Source organism: Antedon mediterranea, chromosome 11, assembly GCF_964355755.1.
Source record: "Antedon mediterranea chromosome 11, ecAntMedi1.1, whole genome shotgun sequence".
Taxonomy (NCBI): domain Eukaryota; kingdom Metazoa; phylum Echinodermata; class Crinoidea; order Comatulida; family Antedonidae; genus Antedon; species Antedon mediterranea.
Window position 1 is genome coordinate 2,107,006 of NC_092680.1, and position 17,717 is coordinate 2,124,722.

The 17,717-nt window shown below is 35.5% G+C and overlaps 4 protein-coding genes across 4 annotated transcripts; 2 read left to right on the top strand and 2 right to left on the bottom strand.

Annotated features, from left to right (window-relative positions):
* Positions 1–843: 843 nt before the first annotated feature.
* LOC140062779 (uncharacterized) lies at positions 844–7,214 on the top strand. Its single transcript, XM_072109106.1, has 2 exons — positions 844–1,071; positions 3,662–7,214. The coding sequence occupies exon 2, from the start codon at positions 3,715–3,717 to the stop codon at positions 6,859–6,861; it is 3,147 nt and encodes a 1,048-aa protein (XP_071965207.1). The 5' UTR covers positions 844–1,071; positions 3,662–3,714; the 3' UTR covers positions 6,862–7,214.
* Positions 7,215–7,420: 206 nt separating this feature from the next.
* On the bottom strand, positions 7,421–10,332 carry LOC140062245 (G2/mitotic-specific cyclin-B-like). Its single transcript, XM_072108374.1, has 7 exons — positions 10,180–10,332; positions 9,729–9,881; positions 9,113–9,193; positions 8,690–9,019; positions 8,369–8,605; positions 7,993–8,241; positions 7,421–7,754 (listed from the first exon to the last, which is right to left on the bottom strand). The coding sequence occupies exons 1-7, from the start codon at positions 10,204–10,206 to the stop codon at positions 7,659–7,661; spliced, it is 1,173 nt and encodes a 390-aa protein (XP_071964475.1). The 5' UTR covers positions 10,207–10,332; the 3' UTR covers positions 7,421–7,658.
* A 312-nt stretch (positions 10,333–10,644) lies between these two features.
* Positions 10,645–17,318, top strand: LOC140062701 (F-box only protein 22-like). The gene is made up of 5 exons (XM_072109011.1): positions 10,645–10,996; positions 11,919–12,087; positions 12,252–12,429; positions 13,029–13,320; positions 13,935–17,318. Exons 1-5 carry the CDS (start codon positions 10,833–10,835, stop codon positions 14,305–14,307), a joined length of 1,176 nt encoding a protein of 391 aa, XP_071965112.1. The 5' UTR covers positions 10,645–10,832; the 3' UTR covers positions 14,308–17,318.
* LOC140062702 (hydroxylysine kinase-like) lies at positions 14,923–16,887 on the bottom strand. The gene is made up of 4 exons (XM_072109012.1): positions 16,536–16,887; positions 16,034–16,170; positions 15,774–15,951; positions 14,923–15,341 (listed from the first exon to the last, which is right to left on the bottom strand). The coding sequence occupies exons 1-4, from the start codon at positions 16,885–16,887 to the stop codon at positions 14,923–14,925; spliced, it is 1,086 nt and encodes a 361-aa protein (XP_071965113.1).
* Positions 17,319–17,717: the final 399 nt, after the last annotated feature.

Genomic DNA, 17,717 nt, shown 5'->3' on the forward strand with positions numbered 1-17,717 from the left:
TTAATGAGCTGTTTAGATGGAGTCTTGTTTTTTAGTATTCCATGGAAACACACTACTACACCTATTTGTGGTTTTGTTACTTTAGTAATAATATAAACAAGGCAATAGCATTGGTATAAATTATACATACAATTAATAAACATTAATAGTGTTGATGATTAATCGCATTACATTTTCCATCGGGACCGGAACGCGCGCCATCGTAAAGTAAACGCGCGCGCGCGTATTCGAGCGCCGTACCATCAAATGGTTTGCGTGTAATTAATGTTGTTACTGATACGCTTTGTGATATTTTGTAACTGTGATGATCCCTACAAAATGATTTTAAATGGTTAATATATGATAAAGAAATATGTGAGAATGAGAAATGTAGAAGACCAATCTAGATTCGAACACAGATTCTTCTGATTTTTTTTTATATGCATTCTACAATTAGACCACTGTATTTGATTATGCCATCCTGTAAGTGGCAATGTTTGCTGTTAGTATGGTATTTTGTTCTCAAGTAATGTAAAATAATGTATAACGTGGTTGGAAGGAAACAAAATTGCCTCAAATGAAATAGATAGATTACCAGGGCCTATATCAATTCAATTTAATTTTACCACAACAAAAAATTTGTTATGAATGTACTGATTTGTATTGTTGTTATACGGAAGTCAAATCTGCCTAGCTCTACATGGCACTGATACTTCTGTTACAAGTCAGGTATGTCTCCATATTTACTGGATATCACAAGGTAAACAATAGCAATTCTTTCAAGCTATTCAACACGTAACCTTAAGACTATTGAAGAGTACTCGAGCGAATAAGCTTTAAAAATACGTCATCGCTCTCACTCAATAGAAGTTTCGCCCGGCCTCTCTTTCTTCATGCTAAAGTTGGCTTAACTGGATTGGAGATGTATCTTTAACGTATAGTGACAATATTATATGATGTCGAGTAGGCCTACTAAATTAAATCATCAGTCATAATTGTGAAAACTTAACCGTATGTGTTTGTGACTTTTCGAAAACGTAAACGTACAAGGAAAACAAAATGACCGGCTAATGTACAATATTTAACTTGTTGGTAAGTACAAATAAAATCTGGCTATTCACACGTATTGTTAATCAATGGGTATTGTAGTGAAATATTAAGTAACATGAAGTATACTGTATAGTGATAAGTTATAATGTCGACTATCTGTAGCAACTTTCGATACATCTGTCTTATTCTGTATAATTTTAACCAATTTTTAAACAATTATGTTTATATTAATTAAAATATGTTTTTTCAAGATAGGCCCATATATCTAATGAAAGTTAAGACCAAAATATAGCCAGTTTAAACATTTATCTACCATATTATTCCTTTTTTATTTCCTTAACTTTAATCTTGATTAGTAAAAATGATCTTTGTTATTCTATACAGTGTATTGAGATATAAAAACTGACAGTAAAAACTGTACTATTGGCCGTATTGTTTGTATAGAGATTGTATATTGATATTAATATATAAATCCAAAGGCAAATTACTGAAAAAATTACAATGCTGTGGGTATCAGTGGCTGGATCTCAATGGAGATACAAAAAAAAAGCGAAAAGCTAAATCAAAACGATAAGTAAAACAGCCAGAAAAGTTAGCAGAGCTAATATATATATCATATTTTGTTATTTACACAGTTACGTATAGCATATGTTTTACACTTGATGTGTAAACTGAAATTGTAAGGAATTATTATGAATTCGGTGTAATAAAAAGAAACCTGTTGTGAATTAGGCCAAACAATACATAGTAATCAGTTTGATGACTAATGTTAAAGACATAGGTTTATGTTTGTTTTGTAACTATTGGTGTGATCCTCCTTTGACTGTTTTGTGTAGCCTATAACAAAGGCTTAAAAGTAATGGCTAAATACATGGCACAAATACAAGATAAGACACTTACTTATGTCATGATATTTAAAAAAAAAAATCTTTTTTACAAACACTCAATCTACGAGTTAGATAAATTCTAGCATTATTAATAAGAAGCTCTAGTAGTAGGCGTCACTTGTTATAAATAGAAAAACACCAACTGTACACAAGCACTACTTAGTCATAATAGGTCGTGTGTCTCTAAATTGTATAAAATTCAGTGTAGGCCTAAGATAGAGTCGAAATCACAGAATGTTGACAAAGACTAATTTAATAAGGGTAACTCTAAATAAAGATAAAGAACATTATAAGGCCTACACTTTTTATTTGAAATTATAGTGAATCTTTTGGTATAAGAACTAACATTGTTTCGATGCTAAAAGTTCGGATTTCAGAAGTACAGTACATCATTATGTAGGCCTACGATTGTTTAGTGATTGATAACTAAACTATAAACAGGCATTGTATCAAAATCTCCTTGATCCATAATACTTATACTTAAAATCCGATGTTTTTGTATAATAAGCTGACACCAACTAATTTATGCGTACTTCACTTTTATTTAAATCGTATTTAGTGTGATTTCCTTGGTTTAACTTATTGTATCCATTAAAGTGTTACCATAGCGACAATTGGTTTAAATTGGAATGCAACATCATTTTACCATATCCTACAGTAGTGTTGTCCAATCATTCTAGTATATATTTTATTTCTAATGAACTAGATAGGCCTATTAGCTAGCGTGTGTTAAACATTCAGATTTTGCTGATCCAAACTCTTAAGCTCTGTCTACACTATCAAACTTTATGTGACAAAAAAATGTGATGTGCCCATATATGGACATGATGATGTCATATCACTGCTATATTTGCGTACATCACACTTTTTTTTGTCAAACTAGTTACTAGTTTGATAGTGTAGACAGAGCATACGGTACTCTTGTTGAATAAGATCATTGTACACAGGGTTTGATAAACATCAACAATACGCCAACAAAGGCGGAATTCAGGGTATAGGAAGGTTACATGTACTTGATTTTTTACAAACAATTCCTTGTTTAAAACAAAATTAAACTATTGTTCAAAACTAATAATGGAAATAGTCGGAAACTTTCATGGTCAATATAAAAGTTGATAATGATTGTATTTTGATATATAAGATAATAAAATACCTACATTTGTAAATGAACACAGTATCTACTGTATATTTCTGTCGGGGTCAAGTAATTTTTTATCATCTCTATTTCCTCTAATACAAATAGCTTGATGCGAACAGATATTGTGTTCTACTAGATCGCCACCGCCGCATTAATATTAATTGTGTCGTAACCGATTGTACTTGGCCTTTGAACAATTGGTATTATATATTGAATACTGGTAAAATATTTGAGAAGGTACAAAAAATCCTATCAATAATATATTATATTCTGCGGATATATCGGTATCGTAGATTAGGCCCACTCCTTGTATAATACTGCTCTATTTTATAAACCTTTCACGAAGACACATTACACTTTCAACGCGCGTTTAAACACTGTTGGTAGGTACTGTATTGCACGCGCGCGTTCAAACACTGCTGGTAGGTACTGTATTGCACTTGCGCGTTCAAACACTGTTGGTAGGTACTGTATGGCACGCGCGCGTTCAAACACTGTTGGTAGTTACTGTACTGCACACGCGCGTTCAAATACTGGAGCTATGTGCGTTCAAACACAGATGGATAAGCTGCTTTTTATTATATTATTATTCACTTTTATCTTGTAGATTCGACAAATTATCTGAAGTTGGAATAGAAGTACTGTCGATATTCCGAAACAATGGTGCTGCTTAAGTTGATGACACTTCTATCGACACTCCACTGCCTCTATGCGCAATCGGACTTCACAAGTTCTCCATTTGACGTTGTTTCTCTCATAGGCGGCAATGCGACTTTACAATGTTCGGTCGGTAATTTCATGTCAGGAGATCTGTTACAGTGGTACAAGGATGGTAGTAATGAATACATATCGGAAGGGTTAACAATTTTATCGAATTTTGACCAACGTGCGTATATTGAAGGAGGGATAACAGCTTACGCCGCCGGACAATATAATATAATTATTACGAATTTACAAGCTAGCGATACTGATCAATACAGATGTACGTATGATAAAGTAGGTACTTCAGATGTTCCTGTTGGTACAACATCAGCCACTTTGACCGTACTTCACCAGCCAACGTGTTCACAGAGTATAGCTTCACCTGAAATTGGTCAACAAGTGAACTTAATTTGTGCGCTGGATACCAGAGACGTGAACAGTGATGTTGTAACGCAAGTTCAGTGGAAATACAAATCTGACATTATTTCTTATAATGCAATAACAACCAGCACTCGAAGAACTCTTTCTGGAGAAAATAACCACGAGGAATTTGTATGCGAGATTGTGGTAACAGAACATCCCAATGTTATCCGTTCTTGTTCTCTTGTGCCATTGTCTATCGACCCGACAGCTACTGTTACTCCTTCTGGCACTTATTCAATCACAAAAGGCCAGACCATGGAGTTCCAATGCTCACCTATTGCTTATCCTCACATAGCAAGTATTGACTGGCTTATTAATGCACGATCAATTTATGATTATGATAGTATCTTTGAGTTTGAATTGAGCACAGATAGAATATCGTTTAGTGTAACGGTTATCACAGACGGAGGCGTAAGTGCACTTGCATATATGATATACTGTCGTGTTTACGATCCAAAGGGACACACCGCCGAAAGTTTGACTAGCACGGTTATCGTTGAACCATTTGTAATGATTCCGACTACACGTCCTTCAACAACAACTATACGTTCTCCAACAACAGAAGAAATTCTGGTATCTTTTGTAAAATTACCTTCTAGTGTTGTGGCTACTCCAGGCTCTGTGATTGTGCTAGATTGTGCTGTCAACTACCTTAATGGTGGCGTGATGCAGTGGTTTAATGTGCAGGAAAGCGTGTATATCCTTGTGGGTCTTGACGTTACATCACCATCAGACGATATAAAAAATCGGTACTCGATTATAGGTGGTATAGACGCCTATAATAATGGACAGTACTCACTGCAAATTACAAATGCTAAAGAAATCGACAGTGGACGTTACTTTTGTACATATGTTTATCCCGAAGGAAGAAGCTCATTCTCGTCTGATTATGCTGACATAGATATTCTTTCGCCGCCTGTCATCAATCCAACAACAACAACAAATAATGTGCCTACTTACGTTTCTTTACCACCAACAATTAGGCCTACGACACTTTTAGTTCCGGTTACTTTCGTACAAATGCCATCAGACATTGATACAACTGCCGGATCAACAATAATATTAACATGTACAGTGAATTATCTTGGAAGTGGTGAAATGAAATGGTTTAAAGTCCAAGATGGTCGTTACATAATGGTCGGTCTTCATGTTAGCATTTCTGCATCTGAAGATGTTCAGAATCGATACTCTATACTTGGAGGTAGCGACGCTTACAGTAGAGGACAGTACGATTTACAAATCGTGAATGTTAAAGACACGGACAAGGGTACATACTTTTGTTCACACTCTACGCCTGGTTCGACATCGATCTCGTCCACTTACGCTACATTGACTTTACTTGCAGCATTGGTATGCCAACAAACTCCAAACCATGCCTTGCCATCGGGTGCATTGGTAACAATGCAATGTCTCGTTGATGATGACAATGAGCAAACATTTATCACGTGGTATGACGACCTTGGCATCGAACTGACCATCGCGGCTGCGAACAGCGTCACTTATTCGCTAGTCTTACAACCGACTGACAACTTCAGAAGCTTCACGTGTTCAGTTACAAATGCAGGCGCTGACAGCTTTGCCAGAACATGTAGCCTTACACCACTTGCCATCACACCTGTTGTTAAAATAATTGAGGATAATGCAGAGGCAAAGGGCGGAATGCCAGTTAATTTTACGTGTCAGGCTGAAGCCGAACCATACGTATCCAGATATGAATGGTTGATTAGCGGTCGGGAGCTCAATGCATTGAATGAAACGTTTGAATATGATGATATTGACATAGGGGTATTAGAACTGGTGCCAATTTTTAACGGAGAGGTTGATACTTTCTATAATATTACTTGTACAGTATACATACCGTCTGGTCATAGCACAACGTCAGAAGGCGTTCTATTATTAGTTACTGACAGAGGTTTCACCAGTATGGCGAGCACAGATGATTATGAGTTAACGGTTGTTGCAGTGGTTGTGCTCAGTCTGCTAGGAACAATTGTCGGCATAGTCCTTATACTATTGTGCTATGTTCTACTCCGTCATGGAAGACGGCGGAAATTATCACTTGCTCGTAAAATCAGTTTCAACCATCGATCGATCAGTGGTGGACGCTATGGTCAAAGACATCCATCGGTAGATGTTTACCACATCGACGGCTACGGTTCCACTGCTAATGATGCTATATACGCATCTCCTCTGAAAATTAGAAATGAAAAGAAACAAGCAAAAATCAATAAAAAGACCGCAAATACGTCACGTGAATCAATCTATGAAAACTCAAGTGAAAATCAACGTATAAATAGCATATCCAGTGAATATATGAACTATACCCACGATGCAGACCCTGTTCAACCAGTAGGCTTTCCAAATTATGGATATAGCCCAGAGTCCCCGACTAGTTTACGGTTTAGCATTGCAACTCTTCCAATTAAACCTACCGTAGCATCTAAACCAGAAACAAAACGGCTCTCTTCATTCGAGCCCCTCCCAGACGTATGTAACGATTCTCTTTCTCCCGCGGTTATTGCAGCCTTTCAAAATGTAAAACCTCAAGGCAGTGTACAAATAGAGCCAGATGAATTAATTTATTCGAATGAACCGGTTATTACGACGGCATCGAACAATATTTACGATGATTTTGATTCAGATTCTTTTGATTCAGACTCGGAAGATGAAACACATATGTAATTAATTATGCGCAATAATATGGACATCTGTATGATAATAGGAAAGAAGTGTAGTTAAATTATAATACTGTACTCGTAATGTATTTTTTTGGAAAACAATAAATTTATTTACACAGGGTATCTTGGTTCCCACTACTTTTGACGAACTAAATTTGACCAATCGCGATCGACTCGCATTACTTGCGATTGGTGAACTCACTTGCTTTGGACATGGGAACCAAGAAAAAAAATAGCAGACATATTGTAAATAGTAGTAAAAAAAGGAATTAGCAGATCTGTATTTGCTGCTGAAATTTTAGTTTTGCAATATTTGATATGAACCGACAATATAAATAAAGTAAAATTGTATGCCATAAAACTGATTTTTGCACAAGGTTTTTTTTTGTTAAGGTGGTGGTCTACACTACCCAACTAAAAAAGTGTGATGTGCTCAAAAATATGGTAGAGATATGACATATGGAATCACATCACATTTTTTTGTATCATAAAGTACGAGCAGAAAAGGATGGAATGTAGGGAAAGCAAAGAGTCAAAGAAAAAATTCAAACACAAAAAGGAAATATTTTTAAAAGAACTTTAATATCAAATTACAATACTATACATTTACAACTAAAACAAGATTTGATAATTGAATATAAAATTACATACATACATAATTAGAAAAAATATGCCGAACTATATGGCTAGACTATTTTCAAGTAGTCCGAATTCTTGACACGTATTATGGTGAATTTATATAACATGATAAAAGATGTAAGATTTAAATATATTTCGCACAGGTTTGTACTCAAGTCCAAATTATTCCTCTGCTAGCTGCTTGATTGTTGGCGAGGAAAGTTCAGACAGTGTACTGATCTTGAGAAACTTACTGCTTGCGTATTTTGAACGCACAGCCTGGAAGAATAAAATAATTACATAAAGATTAACGATTGATTTCCAAGGGAATTTGTTATTGGCGCAATGTAAGCCATTTCATTTCCGAGCAGGCAATGGTGCAAGGGCTATGAACCCAAGGACCCCGAGAAGAAAAGGCTGAAAATTCCTGAGGTTGGAGGGCCACTTGAATTCCTAAACTAAGGGTGTCAGGGCCCTGCGTTACGCCACAGCGAGTGATACCAATGAAATACCATACCTGGTATTTTGAAGTGGGTGATTTGTATACTATTGAAGCCATCTTCTTTATAATCGGCATTAAATAAGATTCAGTGTAGGTGCTGTAGTGTACGAGTGTAGGGTTCCATTTGGCATCAGTATCTAGCAGTTTCATAGAGAGGTAAAGTGCTGCAGCAGCTATTTCTGAAGGGTTATATTGCACCATCTCGTATTCAGGAAGGGTCAGCTCCATCAAGTATTTGGCTAAGGTATGCTTCTTTGGAGTAACCTAGAAAAAAAGATGAAATTTGTTAATTTGGGGATAGAGTAGGGCTTCAAATTGTGCTCCCCAAAAAAACTAATGTATGCTAGTTAAGTACACTGTGGGGGAACCCCTGAAAAACGTGATGTAGTACCTCTCCAGCTTTGGAATTTCTGCGAAGAAAATGAATGCACAAGGGTTTCCCCAATCCGAAGTTGAGGCCAGACAACATTTGAATTTCCATGGTCCTGATTTGGCTTTTGGTGTAAGCATTATCGGTGATGTAGACGAAGTCGCCAATCTCTGGTGGGTACATCTCTTCGTACTTGCAGGCAATGAACATTGCAGTCACACCAACAAGTTGTAATTTGTCTTTCGATACTGGTTTCAACTGAAAAAAAATCAAATAAGAGGCTAACTCATGTCGAGAAATGTAGTATAGCTTGATGTTTACTTTTTATTTAAAATTATTTACCTCCAAATAACGGTCAATAAGCTGAACAGTGAGAAAGAGAGTCTCTTGCAGAAGGTGAAAGCGAAGATGCACTTGAACTAACCAATCCACAAGGATGGTTCTCATTTTACTGTTGATGCTCTGGCCCTCCATATAATCTTTTGTTACTTTAAGAACGCATTCCAAGTGCCTCATGTAATCATAAATGTCATTAACGTATTCACAGCACAGTTGTGGATTATCGCCATCATGTTTATCAATGTCCTCTATGTTGATCATCATTTTCTGAGAAAACGCCTTTGCAATTTGACCCATTTCAGATGTATCCATAGCCTCTGGAGATTTCGGTGGCTAGAAATAAAAATAAACGAAAAAGCATGAAAAAAAGAACCGCAAGGAGACTGGAATAATTGATTCTTTTTCAGATAAAACCACAGTGCTTACAATTCCAGGCTTCATTGTTGCAACCGACAGCAATGATGATGTGGCTTTTGATTTAGTCATGCGGGCTGGCTTCTTCACCACCTGCAAAAAAAAAATAAAAATTGAACATCCAGACCAATAACAAAGTAGGATCTTGTAATTATTATATAGTTCGCCGTTGCTAAAGATACGGTACCGTATCCATGCTTTTAAAAACTAAAGATACGGTAATTATAGAGGGCGCTTCCGTTTGCTAAAAGTACGGTAAAATTGTATTCCTAAAACTCGTACCTAAATATAAAACTCGTTCCTAAATATAAAACTCCTTCCTAAATATTAAACTCCTTCCTAAATATTAAAAACCTAACCCTCTAAATAATCTCTCTTAAATTAAAAACTAAAAAAATAAAATAAAAAAAAGACGTCAAGAAGAGCATCGAACCCCCAACCCCTTAAGCCAAAGCCTCATCACATGCCCACTAGGCTACACAGCTAGCTTGCAGAAAACCAATGCAATAACCTATTTGATTAACATCCACATTACATAGCGCCCTCTATAATTACCGTACTTTTAGTTTTAAAAAGTATGGATACGGTACCGTATCTTTAGACATAACGTATATAGTTTTATTTGTACCTTTTCTGCAACTCTATTCGACTGTCTACTAACATTGCTAATGTTTCCGAGAGCTGCTCTTGATTTGACATCGCGTATTGAAACTCCAGTCTTGGCAGCCAGCAATGCAAGCCTTGCATTGGACTTGTTTTCATCGTCGTTACTGAAAGTATTCTGGACAAAAAAAACAATTTGGCCATTATTAATGTGATTGTAAGCTAGGCGGCTACCTAGTAATATTATAGCTTTGCTAAAACGGCCGGCCGTATCTATCCTAGTAGTACTAGGCTAGGCCTATGCCTAGTAGCCAATAGCCACGCCGAAGGCAAGCCAATAAAAAACAAGCCAGCCCAGGAAAGCCATCCGATCCACACAACAAACAACGGCCCAAACAATCGACGGTTTCGGTCAAATTATAACCAATTTAAAGTCGATTAAGGCACATAATTTACTGAAGTAACGAAAATCTAACCATTTGAGATCTGGTACGAAGAGCCATTTCGTAGATATAAAGTCTCGATATAGCGAATTTTAAACTCAAATACAAACAACTACCACAAAAAATGCACTTGGTTCAACTACACTACAGCAAGGTTCGATGTTTAAAGAGCTGATCCATTGGGCTTGTTCCTTTTGAATACACGCGGCTGACCCACGATTGGCCAGCTGGTGAAATACAGCTATTTGATTGGCCGGTTCAATACAGATGCAACAACAATATTATAATTTTAAGCTCGTTCGCTTAAATTCGAGTAAGTATTGTATACAACAAGACATAATTTGTGTTTTATTTAAAATACAATATAACATATGTTTTAATAATTTAGTAATATTTAATAAGGGATCAGACTAAAAAACGAATTACTTATTAGAATTTAAAGGTATTCAAATATAAATATAAATACTCTCAGACATTAGAAGGTCATCAATAATATGACCTTTTTAAATGATAACCTTTGACACATTCATAATCAAAACAAAGTTGAGATTTTGGTTTCGGATGGAGTATTTTGTCTCAATTTTTCGGGTGTTTTCTGTGTATTACTACAATTAATCACTGAAATGCAATAGATTATAGCTAGGGGGATAATTTTATTAATATTTAAAAAAAAAATTGCATTTAATATGGACGTTTTAGGTGAAGAAAATGACATCATTGTTCGGGAACAGGAAGAAGAACTTCTTCATCAGCAAGAAAGTAATATCAGATATGTGATGACAGAACTCCATGAGTTCCTGAAACGACTTTTCAAAAAATTACCAGCACAATCATTGTTAAATTGTTCTAGGTGTGCTTTTTTTTCTAGAAAGTTACCTTGGTTTAGGCCTAGGGCTAAAATGCCAATCCATATGCATAGGTCTCTATCTAGGCTATTTAGTTTAGTAGTAGTAGGCCTACTTACTCTACCTTCCTAACCTAGCTAGCCTATTAATAACAAGAAATATTTCTTACAAAAAACGCTGCTCGCTTATTGAAAAATATTTTTTATTTTAAATGTTTTTGAATGTGTCATTTTATTGTCACATAATAGTTATTTTACCTGAAAAAAATGTAATTTAAAGCAACAAATACTTAAATTGTCTGTCAGACAATGGTTTTTGGGTTTCTTTTCTTTTTTTATAGGCCTATGTGAATAAATATTTTTTTTTGTTACAGAAGTGAATACTCAATTTCTGTCACTTTAGTTAATTTTATTGCTAAGGTCAAATCTGGGGGTCACTTCATCACCCTAGATATTTCAATTGTGAAGTATCGTATTACAAACACAAACTTTAATGGACTGTTTCGATAATAATTCAATGATCTGACAGTGAATATACCAGAAATGCTTATTAGGGATTTGTAATTTTAGCATGACATGTCCTAATGGACTCTTTCCCAGACGTTTTTTGGGTCTACTGTAGCAGCTGGAATCAATAAATTATAAATTATTCCATTTTCACAAAACTGTCTGTCCTTAGAACTATAACTGCTGCTTGCTTTAGCTTCTGATTGAGTAGTCCTAATGGGACGTAGCGGGCTAGAGCAGCAGCGTGAAAAAACACAATATTTGTAAATTCATTAATGACTTTTATTAATCATTTGCATTAATAATTGGAACATTTACATTGTTTAGTTCTACTAAATTTGATTTCCTTTTTATATATATTAAAAAAATATTTTTTGAATGATTTTACTTACATATTTAACTTTTTCCCACTGAAAATTAGGGTGTGTAAAAGATGGAAAAGTGTTGCAGAATTGATACTTAAATCAAGAGAAAACTGTATCACATGGGCACAGTATAATTATCATATTGCTTCAGGATCAAGCCCTAGTCCTGCTGTTGTTCCCCACTCTCTGGGCTACTTTGGCCTTGACTTGCATAATTGCTTAAAGGTAAATAAATCATGGCGGAATAATGCAAAATAATATTAATAGTAAGATGTATTTTTTGTAACAATAACGCATTGGCAGCGTTATTATTAAATTATGGTGGAATAACCTCCCTAATTGAACATCATTAATACCACAACTATTAATAATTGATTATGTTGTTTTAGGAAACTTGGAGTGTTCCAGCTTCCTGTTTATTTTTTAGTGAATTTCAAACTGCAGATAAATTTCATGGTTCACCGGTTACAGATAAAAAAAAATCTTCAGTTACCATTCAGAAGCATATTAAAGCAGCTCTGCCGCCATCATGTGATATTCTGTCTGTTACAGTTCCTGGAACTATTAGTAAGTACATACAATAATACACATGCATGGAGATAGAAAGAATACTTTCATTAATGAATAGCTCGACTTTTCTATTCAACGAGATGGAGTTGAATAGCTAGTATACAGGTTTCAAAAAATGAAAACATATTTCCCATACACAGAATATGAAACAGTCACTATTTGTCTTCTAACACAGATATGGTCAACGATCAACTTTTATGCAAACCATCTTGAATACAAAAAGTTTACAAAATATTTATTTATTATTTATATAAATGCAAAAAAGAATTAGACAACTTTTACAGAATACTTTTTACTATCATTACTGTATATCCTTGGGTATAATCCCACCCACCTAGAATGAAAAATTGGGCGAACTAAGTGGGACTATATCTGAGGAAACCCTGGTTCAGAAAAGCATTTCTTATAAAAACTCCTCTGAACTGGCTAGACATCCACACCAAAGTCAATACTTGGTCTATACCCGGGGATATGCCTGTTTGTCAGACTTAAAGTAGTGGGTGGGATTAAACCCGAAGTGGGATTATACCCAAGAAGGATATACAGTATTTCTGATTTTTTCATATGGAACTCAACTTTTGAAATGTTTTAAATAGGTACAACCAGAAATTTAGCAAACTGTGCTGAATCCGAAGGTGAAGGTGGAGCAGTGGCAATCCTGTTTCCAAAGATGGAAGGGGTTCAAATCTACAAGGTGTCCATTCAGAATCATCGTGGCATCTGGGAACAATCAGGGGTAGAAAGACACCAAAATGTGAAATGCATCCTTACGATGACGTCAAACACAAGTATGAGCACAAGTCCTGCTGGTGAACGACTTCAGAACACCTTCTTCAGAGATGGACAAACACCAGTAATAGCTGGCGCTGTTATTGACTACAGTTTAAGGTAATTAATCAGAAGAGTGGAGTTGTGACTTTGTGGTTATGATGCTTCACTACCACTCCAAGGGTCCTGGGTTCAAGTCCTGTCATGTGTTGTCTAATGACAATTTACAACTCCACCCTAAAGACTTGTAATAAGACTTTGTTTATGTAGAGAATCTTGTGTATATGTTTGTCAGAAGGATAGTGAGTGAATTTGCTTATGGATGGTTATCCTTGGCAATTTTCCTAAATATATAAAAATAAATAACACAAAAAAAACAAACAGAAACAGACCAGGGATTAAAAATCATAATAACAATTCTGCCTCTTTAAATAGAACAGTCCATCTTTCATTGAATGGAAATATTGTATCCATTCCATACAAAACATTCATATTCGTTTTAAACACACCTACTGTGAATGTCTAGGTCCATCAAGAAGATAAATTGGGCCTCGCAATATACAGTAGCTATTATTACACACCGCTCCGACTATAGGCCTGGTGGTTTTTCAAACGCACAAGAGTCACCAGCATTGCATAGCATACAATTCTAACTAACTATATTACTCCATGATCGTAAATTTGTTTTTCCTTAAAGACACTGTTGCATAAATTTATTTTTTTTTGGTTTACAGTGATACTACAGACTCTACAGAATGTATCGTCTTTGCGGGAGATCGTGTAAATGCGGCTTCTATACTTCTAGATGAAAATGTGGACACTGAAGAACACGTAATCAGAGAACTTACACAATTAAAAAATGCTGGGCTATCGGAGACCAACAGTATAGGCTTCATGTTTGCTTGTATCGGTCGTGGAAGCGAATTCTTCCAAGACTGGGACGTAGAAAGTAAGGCATTTCGTAAGATTTTTCCAAGAACACCACTTTTTGGCGTGTTTGGTAACGGTGAAATTGGCTGTACTAATCTGCCTAAGTCAAAGTGGAAAAAGGTACCACAAATGACGCATGGATATACTACAATAATATGTTTAATTTCATTTGGATGATTAAAAAGAGAAACTTTTCCTGTTTTAAAATATACACAGTATTGCAGAGAAGCCAACTTGAAAAGTGAAATATTAGAAGACCTTATAAAAGCATAGCTAAACATTAGAGGGTGCTACAATTATAGTATAGTATACAATACATAGAGGCCGCTAATTAAAAACAATCCAATTTTCATCTTTTCAAGAGTTTTACACGAAATGCTGAAAAAAATAAATTTCTACTTCAGTACAGCTGATCCCATTCTTTGGGACACCCCTATTAAACAGATATGTCCTTTAAATGAATGAGTGCCTGCGTTAACACTGGCCAACCCCTATTAGGCGAAACCTCTATTAAAGGGACCCCTGTTTGCTCCTGAAAGTGCCTCCTTTTAATTCAAACATTTTTAGTCGGTGAAAGTGTACAGTGTATTATAATATAATTAATACTGTACTATTTTGCAACATGTCATCATGTACAAATGCAGCATTCAAAGTCGAATGTTATTATAAGATGTGATGTCCCCGTGAAAATGAAAATGCTCACTCATTTAAATAGTTGTTTACCCTAATTTTTAAGGAAATAACTATAAAAATGGTATAGTAAATAGATTTCATCTCATTACTTTCTACCAGTCAAGAGTTTGTAACAGTTCGCAACCATTCAGTATCTGATAGATCATGCAATATTTCAACAAGTTTCCATCCGCCTTGTCGTTCACAGCCCAAGAGATAGTCCTCATTGAACGGTAGTTCAATATATCTATTATAACACAACACTAAAACTTGGACTAGTCTTGCTTGGATGCATGTCCGTAGAAGACGTATTTGCCATGTTGGTAACTGTATAACGGACGTATATCCAGCAATGACTTGTCTAGCAACGTTGAGGTAGCTGTCGATATCGTATAACATGGTGTGTGCTAACGTTATGACAAGGTCAAATAGTACGTATGAGCGGATAGAGTCTCCGAAGTCGATGACAGAAAGTGATGCATTGTCACCTGTATAGTCTACTACAATATTTGCGGGTCTGAAGTCACCGTGAATAACACCTACCAACAAAAAAAGTAGTATTAATTTATTGACCAATTGGAAATATTTAAATTTACGATAGCCACCAAAAGAAGCAGGTGCTTGTCAATTTGGTTACCAATCGTTATTTACACACAGACACAGGACACCATAACAACATTTAGAACAAGTCATAAACACATTATTAAATAAAATGCATTATAACAAATTGTTAAATGGGTCGCCCACACAACTGGTCGGCACCTCCGGTTTGCAATCACAATTTCATTTACGCAAAGACGTAAGTGAGACGTACCAAAGTAATTTGACCAATCACGACGTACTTATCGCTTGTGATTCCCCAACGCACCACGTTGCAAGTACGCCCTTGTGTTTTGTGAAAACCAAGCGAAAATGTGAAAAACCTCTGTGGAATAAACGCATTTAAATAACTGTTTTACTCGGATACGTACCTTCTTTCAATTGGCTACATTTCGGAAGCACATTTGTTCGGAATTCGTCGATAACGGATTCAGATAGTTGCCGTTTTTTATCAGTCAGAGCAGCTAGTTTTGATGGCGCAATTTCCACAATTTTAGTTAAATTCCATTCATAGTCGTCCATTTGTTTAAAATATTCATGACTAAAATCCTTGACAAAAAAAAAATAGCATCACTATTTAGACTATTTAACAGAAAACAATATCGATGTATAAAATAACTGTTCGCAATACCTCAAAATGTCGTTTTATTTCGGCAAGAAAAACACCAAGACGATGAAGTAATGTCGAATCAAATTCCAATGCCGCCATAATTTCCCCCTTCATGTAGCTTAGCAGTCTGACAATATATGTGCCATATTTTCTAATTCCTAAAGAAAATTGCAATGATTAAAATGATTGAAAATAAACAGTTGCATGTTATCTGGTTGCATGTGACGAAATAAAAAAAATTCTTTATGTTGGTATGAACGCACGGTCCAAATATGGTAGTGACATGATGTCATCGCGTCAATATATGGGCACATCACATTTTCTTGTCACATAAAGTTTGATATTGTAGACAGAGCTTAAGGTGTACAATATAGTGAAACCACAAAATAGACAATATAAGTTGAAACGTGCGCACAAAACATGATACGATACAAAACCTTATAAGACCGGCCTCGCCGTGACAGTGACGGCAGTGCAGTATGAATTATTAATAATAAACTTAATAAGTCATAAGCTACTGTACCTTTGCTGTTTTTTTCCATACTGACTAAATGCATATAGTTCCCGTTTAAATTAGCTATTGGTCGACTGCAAGCAACACCTTGCGCGCTCATATGTCGCATCATTGCAGTTTGTCCGTCAAGCCATCCTACATTACGTGAATCTTCTAAGTTGGTAATCTTTAGTACGAACTTGCTACATTCGTTTTCAACACTTGTTTGACTTACTTTCACGTAGAAATTCTTGTCACTGTAGCCCGTCAATTCCTGCACACCCTCGATTGCAATGCCGTACAGGTTGTCTACGAGACCTGGAACATCATCAGATGTAATTAACGGAATAAAAGATTCTTGGCAAAAGTTTTCATACGACATGGTGATCTGAATAATGCGGTCTGAATTTTGACTGTTAAACACTGACAAATGATAAGATGTCGACACAGTGATGACCACGAACAAATACAAACCAACAACAGACTCACAATAAACTAGTTAATGGTATGGCATAGCATAGCATGACCAGTATTGTCTAGATTAATACCAGACTTTGCATATATGTGTTTATATTTTGTAATACAGGTAATGATCACTTCCACATCAGTGGGCATGGGCCAAAAATGGTAAAACTAAGTGCTTAATCTTTATCATTCTAATGCCGTTTGCATTGTAATTTGTGGAATTCAGGCCTATTATTAGAAGTGGGGTTGAAAAAATGAAGAAAAACTAAGATATTTTGTTTAGATTCAGACAACGTGAATACACGTTGTTCCGGTCAATAGATCAGGATAATAAAAATACCATTTCAACTTATTGTATTGTCATTGTTTTACCACAATGTTTAGTCACAAAGTCACGATCTGTTATTGTGAAAACCAGCTCAATTGAATATCACTTGGCCTCTACAGTCGACGTTCTCGTACGGAATCACTTCAATTTACCATGGAAGTATAAAATTATAAGTATATTTTATACCTCCATTAATAATATTTACAGCGTGCTGTAGTCAGCTGACGGCAAACCGGGCAAACAGACCCAATAATAACATTTATTGATACATACTCTTATGTCTAATATTGAAATTACAACTTAAAAATAATAAAAAATTACACTTTCTTTTTATAAGTTTATTGACAAACAAAATTATTTTCAAAAGTGAGCACACATAAATATTTGCATTACTTGTTTTAATTGCCGCCAGACGTTAC

What these genes read in the sequence shown, in the direction of transcription:
- LOC140062245 (XM_072108374.1), bottom strand. Translation starts at nt 10,206, where the DNA reads ATGGCTCTTCGTACCAGATCTCAAATG. An exon ending in CAACAATGAAGCCTGGAATT is followed by an intron (nt 9,020 to 9,112) that starts GTAAGCACTGTG and finishes TTTTATTTCTAG; the next exon opens with CCACCGAAATCTCCAGAGGC. An exon ending in TTATTGACCGTTATTTGGAG is followed by an intron (nt 8,606 to 8,689) that starts GTAAATAATTTT and finishes ATTTTTTTTCAG; the next exon opens with TTGAAACCAGTATCGAAAGA.
- LOC140062701 (XM_072109011.1), top strand. Translation starts at nt 10,833, where the DNA reads ATGGACGTTTTAGGTGAAGAAAATGACATCATTGTTCGGGAACAGGAA. An exon ending in TCATTGTTAAATTGTTCTAG is followed by an intron (nt 10,997 to 11,918) that starts GTGTGCTTTTTT and finishes ACTGAAAATTAG; the next exon opens with GGTGTGTAAAAGATGGAAAA. An exon ending in GTTATTGACTACAGTTTAAG is followed by an intron (nt 13,321 to 13,934) that starts GTAATTAATCAG and finishes TTTGGTTTACAG; the next exon opens with TGATACTACAGACTCTACAG.
- LOC140062702 (XM_072109012.1), bottom strand. Translation starts at nt 16,887, where the DNA reads ATGTCGTATGAAAACTTTTGCCAAGAATCTTTTATTCCGTTAATTACA. An exon ending in TATGGAAAAAAACAGCAAAG is followed by an intron (nt 16,171 to 16,535) that starts GTACAGTAGCTT and finishes AATTTTCTTTAG; the next exon opens with GAATTAGAAAATATGGCACA. An exon ending in ATGTAGCCAATTGAAAGAAG is followed by an intron (nt 15,342 to 15,773) that starts GTACGTATCCGA and finishes TTTTGTTGGTAG; the next exon opens with GTGTTATTCACGGTGACTTC.
- LOC140062779 (XM_072109106.1), top strand. Translation starts at nt 3,715, where the DNA reads ATGGTGCTGCTTAAGTTGATGACACTTCTATCGACACTCCACTGCCTC.